Consider the following 18,486-nt stretch of genomic DNA (forward strand, 5'->3'; position numbering starts at 1 on the left):
TAACTTTGAGCAACAATATGGAATGATGTTGGTGGGCCTTTGTTGGGGAACTCCTCATTTAAATATCCTTAGGTTTTTCCTCTTCTGCAGGCAGGATTCCTCAGAGAATATTCTTCCAGTCTCCTGTGTGAAATTTCTAGAGCTAAAATGCTGGAAGATGGCCAAGCAGATTCTCAATATTCACCTATTTTCAGGATAGTACCATTTTTAGAATATAGTACCCATGCCCTCAACTCAACTGGTCAGTCCACAATGTAAAGACTTTCTCTCTTACCCTTTCTGGAGATTAACTTCTGGATTTTTTCTGGGGATGGGAAGGAGGTAAGTAGTCAGGGAAGAGGGTCTGTTTCTCAACCAGCTTTTACTCTTGTCTGCTTATTTTAGCACTACTAACCATCCCCAGTTCCAGATCCTTTTGTAGATTCTGCAGTATCATCAGATTGATTCTCGGCTTTCCTCACTATTGGTTTAGGATTCATCTTTTTTAGTTCTGCTAATTTAGTTTCCACTTGTCTGTCTACTTTCTAATTTCTAAAAATTTGGTGTTGCTATCCCTTCTCCCATTCTCCCTGTCTTTGTAGATTTAGAATTTTTGTTTATTTATTTTTTAAGTAAGCTCTTTACCCAATATGGGACTCAAACTCACAACCCTGAGATCAGGAGTTGCATGCTCTACCAACTGAGCCAGCCAGCTGCCCCAGTAGATTAGTGTTGTGTTTTATTTATTTATTTATTTATTTATCCATTTATTTTTAGATTAATGTTTTTTATTTTTTTATTTTTTAAGATTTTATTTTATTTGAGACAGAGAACAAACAGAAGGAGCGACAGGCAGAGGGAGAAGCAGGCTCCTCGCTGAGCAAGCAGCCTGATGTGGGACTCGATCTCAGGACCCTGGGATCATGACCTGAGCCGAAGGCAGACGCTTGACTGACTGAGCCACCCAAGCATCCCTAGATTAATGTTTTTTAAAAAAAATCTTTTTACTTCAGCTTTAGTGGGATATGGGGAAAGAATGAAATTAGATATGTATATTCAGTGTACCATCTTAACTTGGAAATTATGAAGTTTATATTAATAAGGACTGCTTTGGTTGTAAATAATAGAAACCCAATTCAACTAGCTTAGTGAGAAAAGTTATTGGCTCCAGAGCCTGGGAAGAGTAGTTTACAGGATTGAAGGAAGAAGTGCATGAACCAGGACCTTAAGTTCTGGTCCTATCAAACCAGAACTCTCAGTAACACCAGGACACTATAAAACTGTATATGTGTATCTGTGTGATCTGTTTCATGAGCGCATGGTTTTATTTTACAGATAGATTCTTATCCTGTGTGGAAAAGCTGGCTGCTTACAGAATTTATATCTTCCCTCTTTCATAACCTCATTGGAAGAAGAGCCCTTTTCCCCTTATATCTAAATATAAATATGGGGATTCTTACTGATTGGCTTTGATCACTTGACTACCCCTAACCCAGATGGAATGGGGGAGGAGTTTTCTAGAAGAAAAGGCGTACATTTACCAGAACAAGGGGAGTAAGATGGCATAGGGTCAAAAAAAAGATAGCTACCATAGTCCCCTCTTGATGAGCTTTCCAGATTTTTCAATGTTATAAACAATGTTGCATTGATATCTGTAGAATAAATTCCTATAAGTGGAATTGCTGGGTCAATTGGATTTTTAGTATTGACAGATGTTGTAAATTTGATCATCAAAAAGATTGTATCAGTGTACATTCCCACCAACTGTTTGAGAGTCCATTTCCCCATACTGTTGCCAAATTGAGCATTATTAATCTTTTCATGTTTTTTCTAGTCTATAGGTAAGAAGTGGTATCTCATTATTTTAATTTGTGTTTTTTATTTTATTATTATTTTTTATAAGAGTTGAGGATACTATGGCTTGCCCATGTCCTCTTTTTTTTTTTTTAAGATTTTATTTATTTATTTGACAGAGAGAGACACAGCGAGAGAGGGAACACAAGCAGGGGGAGTGGGAGAGGGAGAAGCAGGCTTCTCGCGGAGCAGGGAGCCCGATGTGGGTCTCGATCCCAGGACTCTGGGATCATGACCTGAGCCGAAGGCAGATGCTTAACGACTGAGCCACCCAGGTGCCCCTTAATTTGTATTTTTTAATTATTAAAAAGTGTTGAAAATCTTTAAAAATTTTTTTGGCCATATATGTTTCTTTTTCTGTTAACGGCTTTCATTATCCTTTTAAAAATTTTTGGATTATTGGCCTTTTCCTTGTTTATCTTTTTCCTTTTTTACATACTGATTTTTGAGAACTTCTTGCTCATTAAATAAATTAGCCCTTTGTTTTAATTCTTTTATTGTGGTAAAATATACATAACACAAAATTTACCATTGTAACCATTAAGTGTATTAAATACATTAACATTGCTGTGCAACCATCACTACTATCCGTCTCAGAAGATTCTTATTTTCCCATATTGAAACTTTGTACCCACTGGACACTAACTTTTCATTCTTCCTTCTCCCCAGCCCCTGGTAATTACCATCCTACCTCCTGTCTCTGAATCGGGCTACTCTAGTTATTTCACTTAGCATAATGTCTTCCAGGTTTAACTCTTTGTTTTTATATGTAGTTTGACAGCTTGTTGAGTCTTGAAATAATTGATGGTGATATTTTAAGCTGCTTACCTACTTGTCTTCTTTTTCTTTAAACTCATTTAATTATCATTTATTTTATCTCCTAGTATCTCGGAAAAGGAAAGCCAAGAACTGGGAGGATGAAGACTTTTATGATAGTGATGATGACACGTTTCTTGATCGGACTGGCCTGGTTGAAAAGAAGCGTCTGAACCGAATGAAGAAAGCTGGGAAGATTGATGAGAAGCCAGAGACCTTTGAATCATTGGCAAGTTTTATTTATAGAAGTAGCTGTGGTAGTTTAATTTTTAAATAAAATAATGTATTATTCAAATTTGTTTTATAATTATAATTTTTAAAGCAGTAGCATTGAAATTTGGTACTGAAGTATAGCTTTCTTGATCTGTAAATTTGATAGTAACAACCAGTCTTAACTCAAGTTGGAAAAAGTTTGGCTTGCTGCTAGAGCCAAAAATGAAAGAGCATTCTTTGGATATGATGTTAATCCTACAAAAAGAAAGGAAAAAGTTTCAAATTCGGCCATTCTGAGGTGGAATCAACTTTAGACTTCTGGCAGTCAAGAATTGTGAAAGGAATTTTGAGGAGTATAGTTCGGTAATAGTCTTAAACTACATATCCTTCATGAAATCATCATAAGATAGCATGTGTTTTCACTATATTAAGTAGTATTCAGAGCTTCAAAATATTACCCAGCATCTGTTTTTTTGATTCATCAATGAAAACAAATGCCTTGAGTTCTTTTGAGTAACGTCAAGTCTGTGTTCTATACATTCATTCTGTTTAATTTTGAGTTAATTCAGAAGTTAACTCAATTCAAATTAAATAAACACATGAAAATTGTTAACTCCATAAGATGCAGATTTAACTGGAATTCTGAATGACTCCTCTTAAACCTTGTAACAATTATGAAAATAAGAGGAAGACGACAGAAAAGCTACCATATTTTGAAAGAAGAAAAACATTTGCTAACCCTGTTAATTTGGGTATTACAGGTTGCAAAGTTAAATGATGCTGAAAAGGAACTCTCTGAGATTTCTGAGAAACTGAAAGCCTCAAGCAAAGGTAAGTTAATGACCCATTAAACAAGTATGTATTGGGCATCTACCATATGTAGTGCTCTCTGCCAGCACTGAGCCTAGTTAATAAGATATATAGAACATGGAGTCTTTCTAAGGAGCAACATAGCATCTTGGAACTAGAAAGAACATTATAAGTTATTTGTTTTAAACTCTTTAGGTAATAGATGAGGAAAATGAAGCCCATTGAGGCAAAATGATGTCCCAAGGTCTTCAAGCTATAACCTGTTTTCTTATTCCTTTTTTTTTTTTAAAGATTTTATTTATTTGACAGAGAGAGATACAGTTAGAGAGGGAATACAAGAAGGGGGAGTGGGAGAGGGAGAAGCAGGCTTCCCGCCGAGCAGGGAGCCCAATGCAGGGCTCGATCCCAGGACCCTGGGATCATGACCTGAGCCAAAGGCAGACGCTTAACTGACTGAGCCACCCAGGCGTCCCTGTTTTCTTATTTCTGATATGAATAATGTCCTCTGCCCAAATTTATGTTAGTGACTTAAAAAAAAAAGATTTATTTATTTATTTGAGAGGGATAGAGTGTGCAGTGTGGGGGGAGGGCAGAGGGAGAGAGAGCGAATCCCAAGCAGACTCCCTGCTGAGTGTGGAGCCTGACACAGGGCTTGATCTCATGACCCTGAGATCATGACCTGAGCTGAGATCAAGAGTTGGACACTTAACTGACTGAGCCACCCAGGCGCCCCTGTTAGTGACTTTTCTATGGAAACTTTAACTGAATTTTAAAATATTTGAGGCCAATTTTCTGAATATATATTATCCCTTTCTTGGACAGCTCTGTCAGAGTCACCATCTCAAGACTCTTTAGATGCATTTATGTCAGAAATGAAATCAGGGAATGCATTGGATGGTGTGTCCCGGAAGAAACTTCACCTGAGAACTTTTGAACTGAGGAAAGAACAACAGAGACTTAAAGGGTTGATAAAAATTGTAAAGCCAGCAGAGATTCCAGAGCTGAAAAAGTAAGTCTTAGTTACACTTGAAATTTTAAATAAGCATGTTTGCATAGATAACATTTTAATTATATCGTTGTTTTCTTAGATAATCATTGCAGAATAGAAATAGAATGTAAGAAATCCTTTAAAGCACAGGAGGCAGTGATTTCATATAGTCAAAACCATTTCATTTGTGAAATACAGACTGCTGTAGGACTTTTAGAGAAAACTATATTGATTCCTGTTTCATTGGAAGGCTCTGAATTTTTTTTTTTTTAAGATTTTATTTATTTATCTGACAGAGAGAGTGAGAGAGCACAAGCAGGGGGAGCGGCAGAGGGAGAGGGAGAAACAGGCTTTCTGCTGAGCAGGGAGAGTGATGCAGGGCTCGGTCCCAGGACCCTGGGATCATGACCTGAGACGAAAGCAGATGCTTAACAGATTGAGCCACCCAGGCGCCCCAAGGCTCTGAATTTTTTACTTAATCTTTTTTTTTTAAGATTTTATTTATTTATTCATGAGAGAGAGAGAGAGAGAGGCATAGGCAGAGGGAGAAGCAGGCTCCCTGCTGAGCAAGGAGCCCGATGTGGGACTCGATCCCAGGACCCTGGGATCATGACCTGAGCCAAAGGCAGATGCTCAACCGACTGAGCCACCCAGGTAACCCCCCCCTCACCTTTTTAAAAGATTTTATTTATTGAATTTTTTACTTAATCTTTTAATGCAGAGTGAACTTCTTTAAAGAGAAACATGCCAAAAGGCTAATTTCCATAATACATAAAGACCTTTGCATAAGTAGACAACCATATACCAAAGAGAAAAATGGGAAAGGGGTATCAACCGGCAGGCCACTGAAAAAGAAATACAAATGGCTCTTAACCATGTAAAAAAATGCTCAGTCTTGCTTGTAAGAGAAATACAAATATAATAATGTAATACCATTTTTTAATCTATGATTTTAAAACCACAGATGAAAAGATATGAGTGCAGATTATTTTAGCACCTGATTTGTAATTCCTAAGAACCAGTTGACAATTTTAATATATTTAAATACTTTTTTTAAAAGATTTTATTTATTTATTTGAGAGAGAGAGAAAACACAGCAGGGAAAGGAGCAGAGGGAGAGGGGCAAGCAGACTCTGAGCTGAGCACAGAGCCCGATGTAGGGCTCGATCCCACAACCCTGAAATCATGACCTGAGCTGAAATCAAGAACCGGATGCCCAGCTGACTGAGCCATCCAGGCGCCTCTGTATTTAAATACTTTTAAAGTGGAATTTCTTCCTTTAAAATGGGGGAAGGCATAACCCCCTACAGTTGATTTTATTGGTTAACTTTGATTTTGTGAAAATTATTGGAAGAAATTAATTAAATCCTTTTTTTTTTTTTTTAGTAGTTTGTGAACAAGATTTTGGGACTAATTTTTCCCAGATTTGGCTAGTATTTTTGAGTGTGTGAATGTATGTGTGGTGTGTGTGTGTGTGTGTGTGTGTGTGAGAGAGAGCATAAGATCCAGTCTTTCAATTTGACATTATTTTCAAATTTTGATCTATGTGGTCTCAACAAATTTTGAAAATGTTGAGTAGGTTATTGTGGAAATGAGCAACTACCAGTGAGCACAATTCAGGTAGGCATCTCAAAAAGTGGTATTGCCTAGGTGGGATCACTCACTTATGAAGGTAATTAACTCTGGAAAGTTTCTTATTTTCTTTTGATCTGTGCTGGCCTATACAGCACCCAGTAGTCTCCTGTGATATTAAAATTAAATGAAATTAAAAACTCAGTTCTTCAGTCAAGTAGTCCCATTTCATGTATGTGGCTAGTGGCTACTATATTGGACAATGCAGATGTAGAACATTTTCATTATTGCAGGAAGTTCTGTTTGGATAGCGCTGCTTTAAGTAGGTTCAGCCTGGAGCCCACTCTGGGGCTTGAACTCACCACCTTGAGATCAAGACTTGAGCTGAGATCGAGTTGGCTGCTTAAACAACTGAGCCACCAGGTGCCCCATGGACAGTGCTACTTTGTTTATTTTATTTATTTTATTTTATTATGTTAATCACCATACATTACATCATTAGTTTTTGATGTAGTGTTCCATGATTCATTGTTTGCGTATAACACCCAGTGCTCCATTCAGTACATGCCCTCTTTAATACCCATCACCAGGCTAACCCATTCCCCCACCCCCCTCCCCTCTAGAACCCTCAGTTTGTTTCTCAGAATCCATAGTCTCTCATGGTTTGTCTCTCCCTCCAATTTCCCCCCCTTCATTTTTCCCTTCCTACTATCTTCTTTTTTTTTTTTTTAACATATAATATATTATTTGTTTCAGAGGCACAGGTCTGTGATTCAACAGTTTTACACAATTCACAGCGCTCACCATAGCACATACCCTCCCCAATGTCTATCACCCAGCCACCCCATGCCTCCCACCCCCCACCACTCCAGCAACCTTCAGTTTGTTTCCTGAGATTAAGAATTCCTCATATCAGTGAGATAATATGATACATGTCTTTCTCTGATTGACTTATTTCGCTCAGCATAATACCCTCCAATTCCATCCATGTTGTTGCAAATGGCAAGATCTCATTCCCTTTGATGGCTGCATAATATTCCATTGTATATATATACCACATCTTCTTTATCCATTCATCTGTTGATGGATATCTTGGCTCTTTCCATAGTTTGGCTATTGTGGACATTGCTGCTATAAACATCAGACAGTGCTACTTTAGATTGTCAGTAAGCATTTATGTAGCCCCTTACCACTGTGTACAAAACCTGTAATTTGATGCTGGGGGCATTGCACAGATGAATATCTAGATATTGGGAGGCACCCTTTTTTTGGTTGTTAAAAGATTTATGTGTAGTTTGGATATTTCATACGGTGATTCATAGGTCAGTTCACAAAAGCTATGACCTAAGTTGTATTTCATTTACTGATAGTAAGGAGGGGGGTTAGCACTCAAGTTAGACTCCCTGGCTTCCATTCTCAGTTCTGTGAATTACTTTTTGGGCATTTTGAGGCAAGTTATATAATTTCTTTGACCTTTGCTTTCCTCTGTAAATTAGAAGTACAGGTGATGTTGAAAGATGACATGAATAGGGGTGCCTCAACTGGCTTAGTCAGTTGGGCATCCGACTTTTGGTTTTGGCTTGGGTCGTGATCTTGGGGTTGTGGGATCGAGCCCCATGTTGGACTCTGTACTCTCTCTCTCTCTGCCCCTCCCCCTGCTCCTGTGCTCTCTCTCTAATAAAATAAAGTCTTTAAAAAGGAAAAGATGACATAAATAGCACTTGACAAAGTGCTGGCATATATGTATTATTATTGTCATCATATTGTCCTATTTCTGTTATACCTAGCAGCTATTCATAACATTGTATTTGTGGAGAAAGGATAAAAACTCCCGAGGCATAGTTCAGGGTAAACAAATTAACAGTGAGTTTTAATTCTAACTCCAAAATCCTTTCCCTTGATAAGTCAGCCCTGCGAGAGAGGGTATGTCAGCATCCTCCGGAGCCTCCCTTCTTGCTGTCTGTGTGTCTGCTTAGTTTCTCCTCCCTTTCCTACTTTAGATCCTGGCCTTTAGATGTGTGTACCTTCTCCTTCTCTTCTCCTTGAGGGTTGAACTTCCAAACTTTCTACCTAACACCTTTTCCCGCTGACCCAAGCAGCTCTTGATTGTGATCCCATCTTCTGCCTTTTCATCTCCTTGGGGTGTCTTTGCTCATCTGCCAGACCAGCCAAGCTATTTAATGGAGCTGAAAAATATCTGTGTTGCTCTTCAATTTGTCTTTGAGGCCTTTGGGGAGGGGCTGTGAAGGATAATATTTAAGGCCAAGCAGGCAGGATTCTTCTGGTGGCCTTAGCAAGGCAGTGGGTCTGTCTTTGGTGGAGAGCAAGGGGGTGAGGCTAGGCCCAAGAGCACTGCCGAGAGGGTAAGAAGAAGAAGGCAGCAGTGGCAAATGGGGCTTTAGCTGGAGCAGTGAGGTCAGTTTCTTGTATGGTCACTGTGCGTCAGGCGTGCCAGCGCTCTCCCCGTGTTCCAGAATGCAGGCCTGTCCTTCCCTCTGTCTCCTCATGCTGTCTTGCCATCGTTACTGCTGCTTACTCTCTGAGTGTCTGGTCAACTCAACTGCCATCCTTTTTGGTTTTGCTCATTTCTTTTTCATTTTTTTTTCTTTTTCTCTTTCCTAATTTCTACAGTCTCTTCTCTTTGTTCTTCCTCAGCTTTACTCTAGTGGGCTTAGCTGTTCTAACTCTGTCCAGCCAGTGAGAATGGTGACAAGCTCATCAGTTGTAAGGTCTCTCATTATGTCTTTGTCATTATTCACCATGCAGTGTAGCCCCTACGCACATACTTTTTTTTTTTTTTAACTTTTGTGATCAGAGCCTTTGTGTGTGGTATGATGTAAGTGTGGACTCCAGATAAGTAAGGCACTGTGAGTCCTCTTGAGAGGTTGGTGGAAAATAGGGCTTTACCCCATGGATCTACCTCCTACCACTCAGTGGGAATGGGGTCTTGCCCCCTTTGCCAGTGATCTTTGTACTGTCAGCATCAGTTTATGAAGGTGAAGTCAGGTAGCATGTTGCAACTTACTAAAGTCGGAGCCTCATCTTGCCCTTAATAGCCTTGTGTCTGTGAGAGTCAGCAGTGTCATTGTCCCTTCAGATTCTCTTGGCCTTTTCCTATTAGTATATGCTTCGATACTCATTTTGTGGAAATTTTTGTTTTGCCAAAAGTTTCTTTGTCATTGTCCAGGGTTTTTTTAGATAAAATATTGGCTTCACTGGAATAGATATGTATAATTGTTCTTTTTTCTTAGGACTGAAAGTCAGGCTACAGATGTGGAAAACAAAGCTAAAAAGCTTACATTGCCTCTCTTTGGTGCCATGAAAGGAGGAAGCAAATTCAAATTAAAAACGGGAACAGTAGGGGTAAGTTGGGGGTCATGCTGTTAAACTTTTAGCTCTTGAGTCAGTTTGCATGTAACTGATTTGTACATTGAACATCAATTTATTAATTTGTGATGAATGTCGGTCACATTTAAGAAGTGTCTCTTCCTGGTGGGTGGATATTGTAACATTTGGACTCAGCTAACATTTGCTAGTCGTATAGTCCCTGCACCTGGCCCTGCCATATGGCCTTCCACACTTTATTTACTCACTCCAACACTTCATGACGTGTGGGAATTATTACCTCTCACAGGTGAGGAAACAGGGTCAGAGGGGTTAAATATGAGATCACATCATCAATAAGTGACTAGACTGGCAATCAAATCCAGGTGCTCGGTTTCTTGAGTTTTGTGATTTCTTTACTGTCCTCTAACACTTCACTGGTGAATGTTATTGCTTTGCATACAACCCTTTTCACAGATTCAGCTTTTAAAAGGTCTTCATTACCTAAAGAGCTGAACTTTGTGTAGTAGTGTGTGAGGGCTGCCCTAACCAAACACCACAGACTGGGTGGCTTAAATGACAGAAATTTATTTTCTCACAATTCCGGAGGCTGGGAGTCCGAGATCAGCATGCCAGCAGGGTTGGTTTCCCCTGAGGGCCCTTTCCTTGGCGTGGAGGTGGCTGCCGTCTTCCTGCATCTTCCTGTGGTCATCCCTTTGTGCACTTGCACTTATGGTGTCTCCCCCTCCTCTTATAAGAAAACCAGTCATCTTGGATTAGGGCCCCACTCTAACTGCTTTCTTTTAACTTACCTCTAAAAATTTTACCTCTAAATGTGGTTACATTCTGAGGTACTGGGTGTTGGGACTTCAACATATGAATTTTGTGGGGGACAGAATTCAGCCCCCAGCACCCTGAATTAGGGCAAACTCAGGTTCACCCGAGATGCAGACTTTTCTGTGAGGGTGGGGGAGAGCAGGTACTTGTGTTTTAGTTAGAGGAAAAACTCTTTACGAAAAAGCTCTCTTTAAAGGTTTACTGAATTCAATCCTATCTTTTAAAAGTGATATGCCCAACATATACTTTGATATTTTCTTTCTATCCCTTAAGCTTCAATCAACTTTTTCTAATAATTTTATTAAAAGGTCTTGATTAAAATATTTGGCTTTATTCTTTAAGAAATGTCTTCAGGGGGCGCCTGGGTGGTGCATTCGGTTGAGCGTCCAGTTCTTGGTTTCAGCTCAAGTCGTGATCTCAGGGTTGTGAGGTTGAGTTGCGGGTCCGACTCCACGCTCAGTGCAGAACCTGCCTGAGAGTCTCTCCCCCTCCCTTTGCCCCTCCCTACTGCTCTCTCTCTTTCTGTCTCTCTCTCTAAAATAAATAAATAAATCTTAAAAAAAAGAAAAGAAAAAGAAAATGTCTTCAGGATCTGTTTTACTGATTTACATGTCTCCTTTCTTTGAAATTGTGTGAAATCTAAAATGAAAAAGCTGTACAAATGATCTGTTTCTTAGAAATGTGTGTCTGATTTACCCCTGGAAGATTTTGTGATGAATTAAGACCCTTTAACACCGCAAGGGGTAAGAGGACAGAACCTGCAGCTGATACCTGCAATAAATGTTTCAGTTCCCTACAAGCTGTTTCAAGTGACTTGTCCTTAATATTCTTTTGACCCTAGAAACCAATAAAGATATGTGTTAAAGGTCCATAGATGAGTAAAATTTCATGTGCGAGTCCTACTTCCAGCAGACTTCTGCAGGGTCTGTCAGCCTGGAGAGGTTAGACATTTTACACATTTAGCTTAATCTCCTTGAAGAGATTTGTCTCTATCGTTATGTGGAACTATTTGTTCATGGTTTTGTTTCGTTCGTAGAAGTTACCCCCTAAGCGTCCAGAACTCCCTCCAGCTCTAATGAGAATGAAGGATGAGCCTGAAGTAGAAGAGGAGGAGGAAGAGGAAGAGGAAGATGAGAGGGAAAAGGAGGGGGACGAAAGGGGGAAAATGGAGGCTGGAAGCAGTAGGCTGCAGCAGGAGACAGAGCCAGAAGATGCAATGCAGGAAGCGAGGCCTGCCACTGACCTCACTTGTTCTAAAGAGGCAAAAACCCATGGTAATATCTTTCTTCTCCTTCCCGTGCTGTTCAGTGGGGCATTTGTGTTGATTGTGCACAGGTTTGAAAAGCAAAGCCAGTTCTTGCTTGTGCATTTTGACTTTGTGGCACTTGATGATATGTGATACCGCTGACTCTGGAAACGGACTTTCTTGGTCTTTCTTTGACTGTCAGTCATTATTTATTCTCACTGCAAAATCAGAGCAGACATTTCCAGGGTATTTCAGAATTACAGAACATTGAAAGCTGTGGAATGTGAAACCACAGCTGCTGTGGAACAGCCCTGGGCTGCCGCCATTGTGTGACTGGAGGGCAGTAGAAGAGGGTGCATGATGGGGCCTGATCAGGTAGCCTCAGGGTAAACCTCCCCTTAGTCATTATTTTCCCATCTCTAAAACAGAGGCTAAGCATAATTGTGCCCTCGGTACACACTTCTTAGGAAGCACAGTGCCTTATTCATCTTTTTGTCCCTGGTACCTAGTGGGCAACCTGGCACACAGTACTCACCCACCTCAGCCAAGGTTTGATGACAAATGACAAAAGACGGAATTGATTGGTTTTTAAATATGTTTTCTTCTGATTATAAGAGGAAGGTGTATTCATTTTAGAAACTTTGGATCATATGTGAAAGTCCGAAGAAGAAAAGAGAAATCTCCTGCAGGCTCACCCCCAGAGATCATTGTTTATCTTTTCCGTACCCTCTTGTCCCTTCTCAGCTGCAGGAGTTATTTTCCTCAGGGTGTTAAGACTTCACAGAAAATAGGGAGCATGAGGAAAAACAAAACAAAAACTTACATTAAATATGCATGGAAATGCACGCATGTCCACTTCCAAAACACATCCGGCTTGTCTGCATAAAGTGCCAGGCTGGTATGGAGGCCTTCTCTTGATTCATCCTCAGTTGTTTGAGAAAAGAAAAGTTTCTGTTTTTTTCATCTGTGAGAGATCTTTTGTTTTTGCATTTTCCTTTATTTAGTTATTGGCAAAATGCTTAGCCTTTCCAAACAAGGTACTTACACGTACTTTTTTTATGAGTCCAATCTTTGATCCATACTTTGTGAAGGTGGCATAAACAGGTTAGTAGGAGGGCGAGCAATAAGTACTTTTTTGTTAAGGGACCAAAGGAAATATATGTGTGTGTAAAAATAGCAGATTTTAAAATTTGGTAAAGATACATTAATGAGTAAATCTGCAGCTGATTAGGATTACTCTAGGCCTCTTTTTTTTTTTTTTTTTCAATGTTAGGATCATATTGTACATGCTATTTTATAACCAATTTTTTTCTGTGTCTTAAAATTTTCTTTTAAAATGTGGAGTCAGTAAGGAGCACAGTGGTCCATCACATGCTTGTGCCATAACACCTCCCTGTTGTTAGACCTGTACATAATTTATTAATTTTTGCTATTCTAAACATATTGTATATATAATAAATCTTGGTACTCATCTGATTATTTTCTTTGAATATGTTCCTGGAAATAGAATTTCTAGGCCAAGGGATATGTACATTTTTAAGGCTTTTGGTAAGTAGTGCTGAAAAGTTTTACTTCAGAGTTGGCCAGTTTTTAAAGTGGAAAATTGATTTCTCTGTTAAACATATGGAGGCACATTTTTTTGAAAATCTAATTAAGTTTATTGAAGCTAATGATAGTAAAGCTGGATGATTATGTATTTACTTAGCTTTTCTTGCTTTTGTTTTTGTTTTCTTGGTTCCCCACCATGAATTAAATAATAACAATATGCTCTGGTTCTGCATTTTATAGAAAACATGTCTCAACTCAGCCAAGTGGAACAGAATAAAGATTATCAAGAGATCAGTGAAACAGCTGCATCATGTGAGGAACCCTCAGGCAAGTAGTGTAGCCGACTCCATTGCTGCCCTGCACACGAGCAACCAGCTGGTGTCAGAGAGGAGGGGTTGGGAGCTGAGCTGAAGCAGCACAGAGAATGGCCTTTCAGACACTGGGCAGATGCTCCTGCCCAGGCCCTGGACAGAACTGGAATATATGAGAGGTTATGTTTGGCGTCATCCCATTTGCCTTTCTTTATTCCTTTCCTGCCTCCTGGGGTTCTGTCTCCCTGACCTACAAAATTCCTACTGCCTTCGCACTTCCCTGGCATGGAAAGCCCTGGCCATGCAAAGCCCCCCACAACTTTTCATCTCCCAGAGATGAGTCTGCCTATCATGGGAGTGATTCCAAAACTATTAAAATAAAAAAATAAATTGAAAGGACTGGTTTTGGGATGCCTGGTTGGCTTAGTTGGTTGAGTGTCTGACTCTTGGTTTCAGTTCAGGTCATGATCTCCTGGGTTGTGGGATTGAACCCTGCATCGGGCTCCATGCTCAGCACAGTCTGTTGGAGATTCTCTCTCTCTGTCCCTCCCCTCACTCATGTTCTCTCTCTCTCAAACAAACAATCTTAAAAAAAAAAAAAAGACTGGTTTTCTACTGTTTTAACTGTAATGGTTGAACTGTAGAACAGTAAAATCAGCCTCATTTTCCTTTCCCTTTTAATTATTTTATTTTATTTTACTTTAAAGATTTTATTTTTATTTGACAGAGAGAGAGCACAAGCAGGGGGAACAGCAGGCAGAGGGAGAGGGAGAAGCAGGCTCCCCGCTCGGCAGGGAGCCCGATGTGGGGCTTGATCCCAGGACCCTGAGATCATGACCTGAGCCGAAGGCAGATGCTCAACCATCTGAGCCACCCAGGTGCCCCTCCTTTCCCTTTTTAAATGGTGTGATTATATTCAAGCTTGTAGAACAGCCTTAGGATTTGAAAACTAGGGTTATTAGCAGAGAGAAAGTTCTCTTAAGATAGTCTTTATAGTAGAAGGAATTTTTGAGAATTTGATTGTTACATGTTTTCTTCAATTTTTATAATGCTCTCTTAGGAGGAATTTGTTTTTTTCTATTTTACTTATTCTGAAATAGCTATTGCCTCTTGTTTTTCTTTTTCTCAAATTAGCATCAGAGAATGAATATGAGAAAAACAGAGATGAATTGAAGAAAAAGAAAGCTCTCGGTCCAGGCAAAGTAAGTACCTTAGCCATAATCTTCACCTCTGTAGAAGTAAAAGTGAATCCTCTTGTCATAGACCACATTCAGAAGAGTGAATTTTTAGGGATTGTCTTAGCAGAGTTCCCAACTGCCTAATACTCTCTTTTCTAGAAGTCTGGGCTCTCTTTTATTTTTGAATTTTTATGTTTTGAATTCTCTGTTCTTTTCTCCATCCACACCGTTCCCTATAACTCCGCATATACCTCTTTGATTAATTTGTGAATCTTTGTTCATATCCTTTTATGCCGTACACAGACATTTGAATAATATATATATATTTTTAAAGATGTTATTTATTTATTTGACAGAGAGACACAGCGAGAGAGGGAACACAAGCAGGGGGAGTGGGAGAGGGAGAAGCAGGTTTCCTGCGGAGCAGGGAGCCTGATGCCGGGCTCAATCCCAGGACCCTGGAATCATGACCTGAGCTGAAGGCAGATGCTTAACGACTGAGCCACCACTATTATTCAGGGGCCCCCAATAACATATTCTTATTTGACTATTTTTATTACACAGAAGATAGAATGTAATGTGCTGCATTCTACATCAGGATTTGTTTTTTTTAACCTATTGTGGAAATCACTGTGTATCGGTATACCAAGAGCTTCCTACTGTACGGATGTACTCCACTTAACCAGTTCCCTATAGGTGGACACTTGGGTTGTTTCTAGTCTTTTATTATAACAGTGGTATAATGAATAATCTTGTGTATACATAATTTTGTGTGGATACAGTAAGTTCCCAAAAGTGGGATTGCTAGATTGTGTCAGGAGGTCCCAAGACCCTGAAGCTAGGTAATTCACGGAGGCCTCACAGGACTCAGCCTGTGGTTGTACTCATAGCTGTGATTTACTAGAGTAAAAGGATACCAAGTACGGTCAGCAAAGGGAAGAGGCACATGGAGCAAAGTCTGAGGAAACCAGGCGTAAGCTTCCTAGAGTCCTTTTTCATTGGAGTCACACAGGATGTTCTTAATCCCCCTAGCAATGAGTTGTGACAGTTTATGAAGTGTTACTAACCAGGGAGGCTCATTAGAGACTCAGTGCCCAGGATTTTTACTGGGGACTGATCACATAGGCACCTCCTGCCTGGCATGCCCTCAAATTCCATTCTCCCAGAAGGAAAGTAGATGTTCAGCACAAACCGTATTGCTTTTATAGACATTGTAGGCATAGTAAGCCACTTTTATCAGGGTAGTAGGAACCCTCTGGAAATCCAAGTCCCCAGATACCAAGCGAGGGCCAACCTTGTAAACAGGCCTTTGAAAGGATAGCAGTCAGGTTTGCCCTGTTAACTCTTTTCCGCACCTAGATCAAAAGACAGATTCCAAATTTCCCTCTATGGGGGTTATATCGTTAGAACTCATACCTCTGTTAACAGCCCCTTTTAGAAAATATCACTTCACTCTCACTGGCTGAAAATCAGCTTGTTGAGGCTTTACGGCAAAAAGTCAAGGTTCAGAAAGAGAGTGTTCCCCCATTGTTTGGTTACTTATGTTAAGGTAATTAATGGAAGCTTTTCTCTTAGTTTTTATTTGCTGACAGGCATAGGGACAATGATTCTTAGAGTTAAAATTCTTTTGAGTAAAATAACCTATCTTTTCTTTGCAGCTTCCAGCAACACTTTCCTCCAAATATCCAGAAGATGACCCAGACTACTGTGTGTGGGTCCCACCTGAAGGTAGATTGTTTTTATTACTTTTCTTCTCTTCTAAGACTTAATTATTTATATTTCTGAATAGGTAATGTATATGTAAGGTTCAAAATAAAGTTTTTATGAGTATATAGTGGGATGGGGCACCTGGGTAGTGCAGTCGGTTAAGTGTCCAACTCTTGATTTTAGCTCAGGTTGTGATCTCAGGGTCGTGAAATTGAGCCCCATGTTGAGCTCCTCACTCAGTGCAGAGTCTGCTTGGGAATCTCTCTCCCTCTGCCCCTCCCTCCCATTCACTCGCGCTCTCTCTTTCTCTCTCTAAAATAAATAGGGGTGCCTGGGTGGCTCAGTTGGCTAAGCGTCTTAACTTTGGCTCAGGTCATGATCTCAGGGTCCTGGGATCGAGCCCCACATCTGGCTCCCTGCTCCGCAGGGAGTCTGCTTCTCCCTCTCCCTCTACCGCTTCCCCTGCTTGTGCTCTCTTTCTCTCTCTCTCTCTCAAATAAATAATCTTAAAAAAAAAAAAATCTTAAAAAAAAAGTATGTAGTGGGAAAGTTCTCCCTTCTAGGGGAACAGGTAGAGTAAAAGATCTAAAGAGACATATCGACCAAATATAATTTGTGGATTCTGCTTGAATCCTTATTTGAACAAACAACTATTAAAAAAATTATATACCAGTCAGATAATTTTGAACACTAGCCAGATATGCGATGATACTAGGAAATTGTTAATTATTTTAAAGTGTGGATGATGTTATGTTTTTTAGAAAAAGTCCTTATCTTCTAGGACTGTACAGATGTGTTCACAGATGGAATATATGTGATATGCCTTAAGATAATCCTGTAGAAGTAGAGGATGAGGGAGCGTGGAGGGGGTAATAGATAAAGCAGGATGTGTCACATATTGATAGTTGTTTTAGCTCGGTGATGAGTACATGGAGATTCATTATATTTTTTTCTTTACTTCTGCATGTCTTTTAAATTTTCTTTAAAGTTATAAAAACAGGGGCGCCTGTGTGGCTCAGTCGGTTAAGTGTCTGCTTTCAGCTTAGGTCATGATCCCTAGGTCCTGGGATCCAGTCCTGCATTGGGCTCCCTGCTCAGTGGGGAGCCTGCTTCTCTCTCTGCTTGTGCTCTCTCTCCCTCTGACAGATAAATAAATAAAATCTTTAAAAAAAAAAGTTATAAAAACAACAACTACTGGCTCTGCCTCAGCTACTTGGTGCCAGATATCACTTTCTTGTGACTTCTTATATATGTCACATAAAATGCTTGTGTGAGCAATTAAATACATAATATTTCACCCTTGTTTTTACACAAATAGAAGCATATTCCATACCTTGCTGTTTTGCACTTAACACTATAGCTATAGATTCCTTCTTCCCTCCCTCCCTCCCTTCCTCCCTTCCCTCCCTCCTTCCTTTGTAGCATAGTTCTTTTTTATGGTATAGATAATACCTTTACTTATTTATTCCGTTCCCTCAATGAATATATGCTGTGTTTCCAATTTTGCCATTACAAACAACTCTGCATGTAGGGGAAGGGGTTGGGGGCTGGGGTAACTGGGTGATGGACATTAAAGAGGGCACATGATGTAATGAGCACTGGGTGTTATATAAGACTGATGAATCACTGACCTCTACCTCTGAAACTAATAATACATTATATGTTAATTAATTAAAAAAACAACTCTGCAATAAGTAACCTCAAACAATACTTTTACAAGTATAGAGGTGCATATGTAGAAAAAAATCATAAAAGTTAACATGCTGGATCAGAGGCTATAAACATTTTTAAGACATTATAAATTGCATTCTGTAGAGGGGGTATAGCTTATGTTCATACACTCTTAAGGCAATATGTGAGGTGCTTGTTCCCCATATGCTCATCATAGGTTGCTTTTTCTATGGATCAGGTTTCTAATATACTAGTAGTTAATAGAAATTTTGTTACTAGAAATGTTTGCTTTTTATTGGCTAATGAATATGAAGGTAGAAAGGGAAAGAGAACCATATTTTGAAATTGTATGCAAAAAGGCAGAGTTCTAGAATAGAAGAAACCTCTTTTGTCTGTTTTACTTTTCAGCCCACTAATGTCTGGGTATCTTTT

General features: G+C 39.6%; 1 protein-coding gene across 7 annotated transcripts in view; it reads left to right on the forward strand.

Annotated features, from left to right (window-relative positions):
* SLC4A1AP (solute carrier family 4 member 1 adaptor protein) overlaps nt 1-18,486 on the forward strand; it is a 109,889-nt gene that overhangs the window by 15,180 nt on the left and 76,223 nt on the right. For all 7 annotated transcript variants that reach the window (XR_012379663.1, XR_012379659.1, XR_012379662.1 and 4 more), the window contains exons 6-13: nt 2,718-2,878; nt 3,624-3,693; nt 4,495-4,681; nt 9,484-9,595; nt 11,430-11,667; nt 13,428-13,514; nt 14,633-14,700; nt 16,335-16,404. Coding sequence is in view for 1 of the 7 variants with exons in the window: in XM_073897174.1 (XP_073753275.1) it covers nt 2,718-2,878; nt 3,624-3,693; nt 4,495-4,681; nt 9,484-9,595; nt 11,430-11,667; nt 13,428-13,514; nt 14,633-14,700; nt 16,335-16,404 (993 nt within the window). In the remaining 6 variants the exon portion in view is untranslated. The remainder of the gene's footprint in view (nt 1-2,717; nt 2,879-3,623; nt 3,694-4,494; nt 4,682-9,483; nt 9,596-11,429; nt 11,668-13,427; nt 13,515-14,632; nt 14,701-16,334; nt 16,405-18,486) is intronic.

The sequence above is a fragment of the Callorhinus ursinus genome, unplaced genomic scaffold (assembly GCF_003265705.2).
Source record: "Callorhinus ursinus isolate GAN/ISIS: 27379988/994484 unplaced genomic scaffold, GSC_fseal_2.0 scaffold10, whole genome shotgun sequence".
NCBI lineage: Eukaryota > Metazoa > Chordata > Mammalia > Carnivora > Otariidae > Callorhinus > Callorhinus ursinus.